Below are 12453 nucleotides of genomic sequence, written 5' to 3' on the forward strand. Positions count from 1 at the left end.
TAAAATGTTTGTCCTTCTTAACGTGTTTATCGGACTTATATATAGCTTAGCTTGTATATCGCCCTTGGTGATTATTATTACAATAATGAATCACGTGTAGACTCAACAAGTTCGAACATGTTTCATGATTCAATTTAGCTTCTATAAATAAGCCTACATTGTAACTCTGCGATGACACCTTTTGGTTCTTTGGTTTATTGTTCACGGCACAATAAGATGAAAAAACAACAGTTGAAGATGAGTTTTATTTTAGTAATAAACAGTCTTAAAAGTGACTGAACACAGTGACGTTGAGTCGTCTCAGACATGAGGACATTAACCATGTGACACTTAAATAATTACTATGTTGTCCACTGTCTAGGGGCCTCCACAAAGGCTCAACAATGCTCACAAATTAGAACTATGTACAGAAGAACTGCTCAGAAAATCCAAATATAAATTCTACAGCACTGGCTATAGTACAATGGGGAAGAAGATGTAAAACACATTTTTATGAAACTTTACAAAAATAATACACATACAAAAGCCCGTCCATATTATGTACACGTCTGGTTCAGTCCTTCACTTCTTCTTGGCAGACTTGGCCGCCTTTTTGGGAGACTTTGCCTTGGGCTTCGCTGCCTTTTTGGCAGGTTTGGCCTTGGGCTTTGCCGCCTTGAGTTTCTTCGCTGGTACTTTTTTGGCTTTTGCGGGTGTTGCCTTTTTCACGACCCTTTTCGCCTTCTTTGCCGGTGCCTTCTTGGACTTCTCTGGAGTCTTGGCCACCTTCTTAGGCTTCGCCGCCGCTTTCTTGGCTTTGGGAGGCTTCGGCGCCTTCTTTGGCTTCGCTGCGGCTGGTTTGCTTGGCTTTTTCGCCTCCTCGGGTTTGGTGAGCTTGAAGGAGCCGGAGGCGCCGATGCCTTTGGTGTGCTTGAGCATCCCGGACGCGACTAACCTCTTCAGGGCGAGTTTAATCTGCACGTCAGCGTTGTCGCCCACTTTGTAGTTCTTCCTGACGTACTTCTGGATGGACTGACGGGACGCTCCGCTCCGGCTGGCGTCGTGCGCGATGGCGGCTTCGATCATATCCGAATATTTGGGATGAGAGGCGGCTTTCTTGGCTTTGGCTGCCTTCTTGGCTTTCGCTGGAGCCGTCGTCTCTGCCATGGTCACTTTGAGTTTATTCTCCAAAGTACAAAAAAAAGAAAAGTGTCCAAAGTATTGCTCGGAATAAACTGGTAAAAAAAAAATGAAACCGTCAATATCAGTCGAGCCCTTGTGAAAATGAAACAATGCGCACTTGTAATCAGTAGTAAGTGTGTCGCGTGCGTCTGGAGCGCCGCGCGCGCGTGAGGCTATGAAGGCGCGCTGCGGACGTGATGGAGAACACCAACTGCCAGCAGCTGATCTAGCGGACTCCATGGAACTGGCGTCGTCCTGTTTGTGTTTCTTCATCCTCTTACTACGGGCAAATTTAGAAAATACCGCCACAAAACTGTCCTCCGAACAGTGTCGACTTGTAGAGGGGACATTGGGCTTTGCGTGGCCGTAGTCGTTCTGTTATGTCCACTTCCCCGAACAACTTTTATTCCGGGAAAACTGACTGGAAGTAACGCGCGCTGTGAACAATTTTCCACAATTCGCGTTAAATTGACCCAAACAGAAGGAATTTGGTGACAAAATGTTCTCTGTAAATCAAAATCTAATCTATGCTTAAAGGGATGCGGGTGGTTTGTTCAGTGTATGAATCCGTTTTCGCTTTTAATAACACCATACATTTTCTCAACTAACACAGTCCGACCATTGACTTTGAATGACGTGGTCGAGATTATTTCCTCTTAAATGTCCTATAAATCTAATTTAATCGCATGTAAGTTATAGGTGACATTTGTGACGATAATATGCGTCTATACGTGGCACAGTCCGGTCGTTAAGTGTAGTATTTTTGATGCTTAAAGGACATAATGGCTTATTCCCATCTCTATGGTAGTAGCACTCCAGCTCCATTGTCAGGAAAGTTGCCAACACCTGTAAGTGTTATTTTAGGCGTGTGATTTAGTCAAATTGAAAATAATATTTCGGATTTGAATGTAATAAAATGTTATACGGTCATATGTGTCTGCATAACGTGCTAGCTTCAGTCCAAGCAAAGCACCTGAGTGCAGAGATGTGATGGCTTTCTTTTGTTCAGGACCTGGCGCATCAGTCAGTGGCTGCAGCCTGGACAACACATATTTTTATTCTGATGTCTTACAACTGTAGTGATGCGATAGGATACACATGTTTGCTTTGTAAACTTTGCAATATTTCCCAGTGTGTATTTTTTCTTTGTAATATCTAGTATGATGCCATTCCCTACAACGCCATTTTGATTCCTAAGTGACTCTACACGTCAGGCTTGGATTAATTTGTGCGTAGACAAATTTGCATTTGTTGAATTGTTGATTACACCTACACCATAACGAACAAACCTTTTTATTTTGAAGAAATATATTCAGTGCAATGCAATCATTAATGATAGTCCGTATTTATTGTAGACTATACAATCCAAAATATTAAGGTGATCATTTGTATTGAACAATTAATTATCTTATTTTGCATACAAACAAAATCGGCTAAAATGTGCTTCATCTATCTTTATTAGTATCTTTATTACCCCACTAATGTCAAAGTTTGTTGGGTCGCGTTGTTGGTGTTTGTTAGTTGTCAGCAGTGATTTAAATAAAGAGGGAATGGGAGAAAGAAATGTTGTCTCGAACTGAAATGACAAATTGTGCTATTTTCATGCATAATATAAAATGTCTCTTGACGACGTTTGTGTTTACAGATAAACCACGATGTTTATGTGCAAATTGAGTTAATTATAGTGTAAATGAATGGGACTAGACCCGATCTTTGACTTGCTGACTGATGTGGGTGGAATCAAATGTGGAACAAGCGCATTGAGCGGGGAGTGAGCTATTTATGAAGGGATGAAAGAGGAATGGGAGATTAGGGGATGTGACTGTGGATGAAGTGAGATGCGTTATTGCCTGTTGTGCACCCGCAGTTTGCAGCGTGTCACGTGGTCGCAGCGTAGTGTTTATGAATGATCCAGGCGTCAATAGCGCAATGTTCCTTTGGTGATGTATCAGATTACTCTGGAATTCCATGTTGCCAAAAAGCTCAGCATATGGTTTGAGAACTTCCTTTGCTTTCTACTGCATGTTGGTCCTTGTGGGTTGTTTACTACCGAACATCGCCCGCATTTGTAGAAAGCAGAGGAGCGCTGAAGAGGCCCCCACACTCCCCCCACACTGACTCACACTGACTCATACTCCCCCCACACTCCCCCCACACTCCCCCCACACTGACTCACACTGACTCATTCTCCCCCCACACTGACTCACACTGACTCATACTCCCCCCACACTCCCCCCACACTGACTCACACTGACTCATTCTCCCCCCACACTGACTCACACTGACTCATACTCCCCCCACACTCCCCCCACACTGACTCACACTGACTCATTCTCCCCCCACACTGACTCACACTGACTCATATTGCCCCCACACTGACTCACACTGACTCACACTGACTCATACTCCCCCCACTCTCCCCCCACACTCCCCCCACACTGACTCACACTGACTCATACTCCCCCCACACTGACTCACACTGACTCACACTGACTCATACTCCCCCCACACTCCCCCCACACTGACTCACACTGACTCACACTGACTCATACTCCCCCCGCACTGACTCACACTGACTCACACTGACTCACACTCCCCCCACTCTCCCCCCACACTCCCCCCACACTGACTCACACTGCCTCATACTCCCCCCACTCTCCCCCACACCCCCCCACACTGCCTCATACTCCCACACACTGCCTCACACACTCCCCCCACACTGCCTCATACTCCCCACACTCCCCCCACACTGCCTCACACTCCCCTACACTGCCTCATACTCCCCCACACTCCCCTACACTACCTCATTCTCCCCCACACTGCCCCCCACTCCCCCATACGGCCTCCCCCACACCCCCTCACACTCCCCCACACTCCCCCAAACTGCCTCCCACACTCCCTCACACTGCCTCCCACACTCCCTCACACTGCCTCCCACACTCCCCCACACTGCCTCCCACACTCCCTCACACTGCCTCCCACACTCCCTCACACTGCCTCATACTGCCTCACTCCCTCACACTCTCCCCCGCTCCCCCATACTGCCTCCCCCACACTCCCTCACACTCCCCCCCACTCCCCCATACTGCCTCCCCCACACTCCCTCACACTCCCTCACACTCCCCCACACTCCCTCACACTGCCTCACACTCCCTCACACTCCTTCACGCTCCCATACACTCCCTCACACCCCCCACACTCCCTCACACCCCCCACACTCCCTCACACTCCTTCACGCTCCCCTACACTCCCTCACACTGCCTCACACTCCTTCACGCTCCCCCACACTCCCTCACACTGCCTCACACTCCTTCACGCTCCCCCAAACTCCCTCACACTCCCTCACACTCCCTCACACTGCCTCACACTCCTTCACGCTCCCCCACACTCCCTCACACTGCCTCACACTCCCTCACACTCCCTCACACTCCCTCACGCTCCTTCACACTCCCTCACACTCCCTCACACTGCCTCACACTCCTTCACGCTCCCCCACACTCCCTCACACTGCCTCACACTCCCTCACGCTCCCTCACACTCCCTCACGCTCCTTCACACTCCCTCACACTCCCTCCCACACTCCCTCACACTCTCTCACACTCCCTCACACTCCTTCACGCTCCCCCACACTCCCTCACACTGCCTCACACTCCCTCACACTCCCCCACACTCCCTCACACTCCCTCACACTCCTTCACGCTCCCCCACACTCCCTCACGCTCCTTCACGCTCCCCCACACTCCCCCACACTCCCTCACACTCCCCCACACTCCCTCACACTCCTTCACGCTCCCCTACACTCCCTCACACTGCCTCACACTCCTTCACGCTCCCCCACACTCCCTCACACTGCCTCACACTCCTTCACGCTCCCCCAAACTCCCTCACACTCCCTCACACTGCCTCACACTCCTTCACGCTCCCCCACACTCCCTCACACTGCCTCACACTCCCTCACACTCCCTCACGGTCCTTCACACTCCCTCACACTCCCTCCCACACTCCCTCACACTCTCTCACACTCCCTCACACTGCCTCACACTCCTTCACGCTCCCCCACACTCCCTCACACTCCCTCACACTCCCTCACACTCCCCCACACTCCCTCACACTCCCTCACACTCCTTCACGCTCCCCCACACTCCCTCACGCTCCCTCACGCTCCTTCACGCTCCCCCACACTCCCCCACACTCCCTCACACTCCCCCACACTCCCTCACACTCCCTCACACTCCCTCACACTCCCTCACACTGCCTCATACTCCCCCACACTCCCTCACACTCCCTCACACTCCCTCCCACACTCCCTCCCACACTCCCTCCCACACTCCCTCACACTCCCTCACACTCCCTCACACTCCCTCACACTCCCCCACACTCCCCCACACTCCCCCACACTTCCTCACACTCCCTCACACTCCCTCCAACACTCCCTCACACTCCCTCACACTCCCTCACACTCCCTCACACTCCCCCACACTCCCCCACACTCCCTCACACTCCCTCACACTCCCTCACACTCCCTCACACTCCCTCCCACACTCCCTCACACTCCCTCACACTCCCCCACACTTCCTCACACTCCCTCACACTCCCCCACACTTCCTCACACTCCCTCACACTCCCCCACACTTCCTCACACTCCCTCACACTCCCTCACACTGCCTCACACTGCCTCACACTGCCTCATACTCCCCCACACTCCCCCATACTGCCTCCATCCGCCGACAGGGGACGTCCTTCACCGGGATCTATCATATTTCGGGTCCTCCATCGGGTCACATGCGACGCAACCATTTGACAATGATCTCACTACAAAAACACGCACTGAAATAGTTCATTTTATATTATCAAGCTGCTGTAATATTGCCATTCTAATGTGCCCAGCTTGGATTAAACGTTGCAGTTTGTTTACATTTATATTATTGTGGTTATTTTTAGGTGGTGTGGTGCCAAGTGTCAAATACACTACAAGGATATTAGATTATACATTTATAAAATATTTATACAAGACATATTCTTACAAAAATATATATGAAGGAATATTATTGTTTATTATAATAAATTATAATACTCATGATATAATAATTATAATATGTAAGTGTAAAGTATAAAGTATAAATGGTAATAAACTATACATAAAAGTGTACCAACTATTTAAATAGTATAACTAATTACAAAAAAGTACAGCGAATTATCAAAGGTCAATTTAAGTTTTAAGGTTAATGTTAACAGTTATTTTAGCAACAAGTGTTTAAGTCCAGAAGACAAGTAAGGCCTGTTTGTTGACTTTCCTGACCCTTGATTCCATAGGAAGGGAAAAATTACTTTTACAGTCAAACTGGAAAATCGTGCTTTGTTGTAATTTCCAGAAATGCTCTGGACACTAATATACCATTTTGTTTGTAATGCTTGGACTGCATTTAAAGGATATATTATGATATAGAGCACTACTCTAAATGTATATGTAAACAATTTATATTTTTAGCTCACCAAAGTTTGCCATTCTTTTCAAATCATCCCTGAAACTTTTCTAATATGTTTGATTAATTGGCTACTGAGTGAATTAAGGTCACTCATGTGACCAACTGCCATTGATCACTATTGTTGGGTTTCTGTGTAGAATAGTTCAAGAGATTAGAGAAGAATGATTTAATCATATATAATGCAAGGAAAATACTGTGTTGTAATTAAGTAATTTGGTACTTGTCAAGGGCAATAATAATTATATGAGAAATCTTCAAGTTTGAAAAAGTAAGTTCCAGATTTAATATATTTCGCTGCTGCAGATGCTGTTCTCCATTTTCTCAGGAAGTTGTGTGGGTTTGAAACTGGTTGATATCAATATCCTGGTTGATGTCAATATAACATTATGTGCTGATAAGGATTCACTGTAGACCTGCATGCGTTAATGTTTTACATGTACTATTTTTAAGTTGTGGTGTGACACTTCAGCTGACAAAATTCCATATATTTAATGTTTTTTTTTTTAATTAAAAGTAATACAAAGTAAGTCATGAAATTAATTAATGTTGTATCTTGTCCAAAAGCTAATCATATTTTTATTTAATCTCCAAATTTGACCTGAAACTGTAAAACATTTCTTACAGATGTTTCCATAACTTTGTGATAATGTGGTCATTAGTGATAGCTTTCTTTTCTACATAATTATGAGTCTTTGGTTCTTTCATATGAGTCTTTGGTTCCTTCATATGGTTTCCAACTTAACACTTCCACTTATAACTTTTGGGTTCCAAACCAAATACTGTGCTAGTTCAATACCACAGGAAATGACAAGACAACAGTCTTTATGTTGTCCTCTGGCAGCTGGGTGCCATGTGTGCAGCCGCGCTTTGACAGTTGTGACAACACTTGAATCTGGGAGCAGGTGTCGGTGCCAAGTGCTGAATTCAAGATGGGCCAATACAGTCCTGCCACTTTGCTTTTCACAGAGGTATTCCTTGTAAAATATCTCCCAGTTACAAATCATCAGCAAGCTTCTTTGTATTTTACACGCTTTGTAACTATTTAGTGTATATTCTATTTTGTCCTCTTATGTCAGCCTCTCACATGACGGTGTCCTCTTTGGTGCAGTCCTTAAAGCACCTGGTCCGTGTCACTCACATGCATGCTCAGGTCCAACACAAGCTTTTGTATTCCATTGTCCATTGCCAATGATGACACAGCCTTTTCAACTCAAAGGGGGCGTTTTACTGGGGTTTTGGGGTCTGTTTAGGAGAAAAGCAAGCAAACACTGTACAGCTATTTTGCAAGAAAATACAGTATTCACAACTACAATACAAAACTATTATTTGACTCTGTAATTATGTGGTCAGGGTTCTTGCACATGTTGTCAACACTTGAAAATTCTTGTTTTGGAGAACTCTGACAGTTGTTGTCATCCTATTCCAACTTTATCTAAGTACCCAATCCATGTAAAACATACTTTTTCACTTATGCATGTTTGAGTAATCCTGTAATCCTATTGTCCAGCATTTTAAGTTTGAGTGCTCCGAAAATTTCTGTTTCATGTATGCTCTATCTCCACCCCCTGCTCAGTAAAAAAAAAAAAAAAATCAGGCTCTGGGTCATACCTGTAAGGTAAATTTAAAATCTCTGTTTTGCCACGGTGAAATGTCACTATGAAAATCCTGAGATCCTAATATTTTGAAATGGAACAGTGCATATTCATTACCAAGATCACATGTAAATATGCCAGACTTGGCCATAAAGGCTAATTTGACAAGCACTTATTGTTAAAAGCCACACTGACATACTAAGTAAATTAATAAATAATTGCCCATTGAAATTATGTCATCAATATTGTGCTACAATAATAGTACAAAAATATACATAGGTTTGAATTCACCCTAAGATACACAACAGACAAATAAAGTAAGTTTGATTGCATGTTGCATATTTCTCTCTGCTTTAAACTCGGCATCTGATTTTGAGCATAAATCTGTTTTCACTAGAGGGCAGTAGTATACAAAAAGTCACTACAGTAGTACTTTGTATTGTAGCAAGGCTATATCTTTAGAATGTAATTATTTCTACCACGTTTTTTCTTTCAGGCAATATTCATTCTTCATTCATGTGGTCAACCTGATGTATGCATAATTACAATTTGGTTGAACTGACCTTTTATCAAATGTGGTTGATGTTGATGTCTTTCTCCATATAATCTTAACCAATTGTTCAAGCTACTCTGAAGTCTGTACACAGCTTATTGAAGTGGTGCTGTGATGAAATGATGAATTATGTGCAAGAGGAGTTTTTAGCTCATAGCTAAGTACAAAGCTTGGTGGCATTTATTGCATCCCTAATTTCCTTTCTATAAATTTGTATTGTGTTTTTTCCTGTCCTCCCCATCTTTCCGGCGTTATGTGCTTCCTCTCACTCACATGCTTCAGTTCTTCTGTTTTGGGTTCCCAAGAGATGTTCTAATTGGAGCAGTTTGGGTTAAAACTGTGTCATTCACTGACCTGTTTCATTTTCTTGCTGTTTTATCATCTTGGTGATTTCCTCTATTGTCACAAGCCATGGGCAATATTCACAAAAATGTATCTCTATACGTTTTGGAGGTTATTACCTCAATGAGGATATTATGGCTATGAATGTACCGGTAATGTAGAATTGAACACAAAAATGCAGAAATATCACTTTAAAGCTTTATATGAAAGCTTTCACTGCAAGCTTGTTTTGTTTTTGTTTTATTTTTGTAGTTTTTATTCTATATGAAAATAGTACACCTGCTGTTGGGTATCGACATAAAAATTATGATAAAAATGAAATGATCTGATCCCTCCGACGTGAATGCTTTTCAAGGTCTGGTACACTGAGATCACATAGAGAATAGAGAACTATAACTTTTGCATATGATTCTACCAATGCCACTGGTCAGTCTGAAAGGAGAAGTGGGCGACCACAGTGAAGCGAGCCTCCATCAGACCTTGAGCTAGGTTCAATTCAATGTATTTTTGTAGAGACTAAAATCACAACAGCAGTCACATGATTGGACGTTACAAAATTGTAGATTTAACCAACAGATGGTTACAAAATCAAACAATTAAACAGCCATTTCTTAATAAGATCAAATTAACAAACATTCACAGGAAATAAGTAAATGCATAACTATCACAGAGCATCCACTGTCCTTAGACGCTGAGATGAGATCCACAGTGAAGGAGAGATCCACTCCCATGAACAGACTGATGTGCATCCATTTGCAGAAAGAGTTCAATTCTGTTCACTTTTGTCGCAGAGATAGAGGAGGCTCAACTAGGATAGGGAGAAGGAGTACCTAGCTGGTGGATTCATCTACTGCGCCTGTGTTTTAGGTTTTAAGGGTAGTTAGTACTCAGAAGAAACCCATATTTCCAAAAACATACAAACTTGCTATGGGATGAGAACCATTTCACAAGCTTGCTTTGGCTCATTCAAAAAGCCATCACTCTTTCAGACCAGTACAGGTATATGATACAATCGTGTGATGTGCCTAAAGCAAAGGCTTAAAAATGGTTGCCGCTCAATTTATGCTCATATTTAAATGCACTGCAATCTGTAAGCCAAAGTGAGACATTTCACAGAAGATTCGTTTCTGTGCATTTGAAATGTAAACCGTGCCGCAGTTTATATTTAACTTTTGAGAAGCTTCTATTAATACACTGAATACATCACCATATATGCATAGAAATATTGGACATACTTTGCAATATGTATAGTTTGACATTGCAGTTTGTGATTTGCATCAGGCGTAATTGGTCATTGCTTTTGACTTTCTCTTCCCTGACAGCAACACAGCAGCCTCTTGTGCATTCCTTTCAAATAAATACCTGCCTATGGCCCTTGAGCTCATTAAACCTGAGTGCAGAGCGAGGCAGTAATGTCTTTCTGTCTCTCTGACAAACCTTACCTCCTGTTTCCAGCCTCAGAACTGATTTGTCCTGTGCTCTTAGGCCTTGGTAAACACTGCTGCCCCAGTCCATGAAGGCATTGCAGCCATAGCTCAGAGCGAAGGATTTACTCCAGCTCAAGAGAAGTCCTTCATCTAGTTGGGAGAGACTGACCTGTGCTTCTAGGCTTGTCTCATTATCACCTGTAGAGTGTCACCTTTGTAATGTGGATAATAATACTGGAAACTCCATTGTAGAATCTTATACAATACTGAAGTGTCATGGTTTGTGACTCTACTGCAGATTTCACTCTCTGTGCCGACATTGTTTGATTCCTGATCCATTTGCTGAAAGTCTTCCCTACACTTTACTTCCATTTCACATTTGAATCTGTCTACAGGTGTTATAGGAACAAAAGGGAAGATTAAATGAACACATTTTCACTTTGGATTAGACTTTTGGCAGATGTAATATTCTCATGTAGTCTACTGGAAATATGGGTTTTTCAGTTCACGGCACACGTCCTTCATTGTTGTTTTAGTCTCTACAGCAACGGTGCCATCCACTTTCATTCAAACTGTTCTGTCAATGTTCTCCACTTTTTCTTGTTTCTAAATCCTCTAGCCTGGTGACCTTCTAATTAGATCTGTCTTTTACATGATTGCATCCACACATTATTAGAGGCAGATACATTGACATCAGCATTGACAAGTCATCTACAACTGAACAGTGCCACATAGACTCGAGCTGTCATTATCATGCTTTTGTTGAAACAAGACGGTGTCAGTTGGCCATGATGGAGGTGCCCACAGTCTGGGAGCCATGCCATGCTCAAGGTGTCCGGGACTCAATCCATTTGGACAATTACAGCAGTTACCCTTGGCTTCATAAACTCAGACTGAACCAATAAAAGGCTTAAAACTCGTTTCAGTGATGAGTGGGTTCAGAAATGTGTGAAAACGCTGTAATTCCTGAGATGATTTATGTTTCTTTTGTCTGTGCAAAACTGAAAGTGTAAAGAGATATTGCTTGTCATTAGGCCAGAGTTGCAAAACAAAACCATGTACATTGACGTTTTAATTACCATTGTATAAGTTGCATTACATTGCAGCTATGACATTCCCCAGGCAAACGTTCACTTTATCCCTGGAATCATCCTTAAATTGAAACCCATCCTCTAATACAGCTTCTCCACTTTGTTTTTTATGATTCTGATCCTGTTGACCTTGGTGCTCTGCTCGCTGCGTGCCACTTTTCCCATTAAGCATCAGCTTTGCATAAAAGAGCCTTTGTTCTTGCATTACCACTAATGAACTATTGCGTAGTCTCCCTTTGTTTGATTGCTACACTGGTGATAGTGCCTCATTTAGTCCCTACGTGTGGGCTGGAGGTTTCAGGGCGCAGCAGTGCATACACTTCTTTTAGCCCTCACATTGATGTCAAGGTCTGAACACCGACTCTTTTTGGGTGGAGAATTAGAGAATATTGTGTGGCTGATGTGGCCATTCACATCAATTGTGGGAAAAGTTAAAACATAATCCAGCTTTTTGAAATATCTTTTGTTTATTGTAGAGATGACGCGTCTGTAGCAGGAGCGTGTCGGTGTGGGCCACGGTGTGGGCTTGTGTCTGTAGTAAACCCAAAGCCGCAGTGGGGCCCATCCCCTCTCTCCAGCCGCGTAGTGAGGAGAGGAGCCGCAGCACTTGGCCACTCCCATCCGGGCCCCGCGATTGGTCACACGGAGCCGCGGCCCTCCCCCTTTTGCCTCATTGGTATGCGAGCAGTGCGGCGCGGCAGGAGGAGAGTGAGAGAGTGAGGTTGCAGTCAGTGCAATGGGCTAGAGGAGGGAAGAGGAGGAGGAGAGTGAATGAGAGCTGCTGCTGCTGCTGCTGCTGCT

The 12453-nt window shown here is 44.2% G+C and overlaps 1 protein-coding gene across 1 annotated transcript; it reads right to left on the reverse strand.

Moving 5' to 3' along the window:
- Positions 1-230: 230 nt before the first annotated feature.
- Positions 231-1237, reverse strand: h1-0 (H1.0 linker histone). The gene has a single exon (XM_072456029.1). It carries the CDS (start codon positions 1144-1146, stop codon positions 562-564), a length of 585 nt encoding a protein of 194 aa, XP_072312130.1. The 5' UTR covers positions 1147-1237; the 3' UTR covers positions 231-561.
- Positions 1238-12453: the final 11216 nt, after the last annotated feature.

This window comes from Eucyclogobius newberryi, unplaced genomic scaffold, assembly GCF_026437365.1.
Source record: "Eucyclogobius newberryi isolate DKJ021-1_F unplaced genomic scaffold, fEucNew1.0.hap1 SCAF_20, whole genome shotgun sequence".
NCBI lineage: Eukaryota > Metazoa > Chordata > Actinopteri > Gobiiformes > Gobiidae > Eucyclogobius > Eucyclogobius newberryi.

Excerpts from the sequence above, each read along its gene's own strand:
- h1-0 (XM_072456029.1), bottom strand. The coding sequence starts at position 1,146 with ATGGCAGAGACGACGGCTCCAGCGAAAGCCAAGAAGGCAGCCAAAGCC.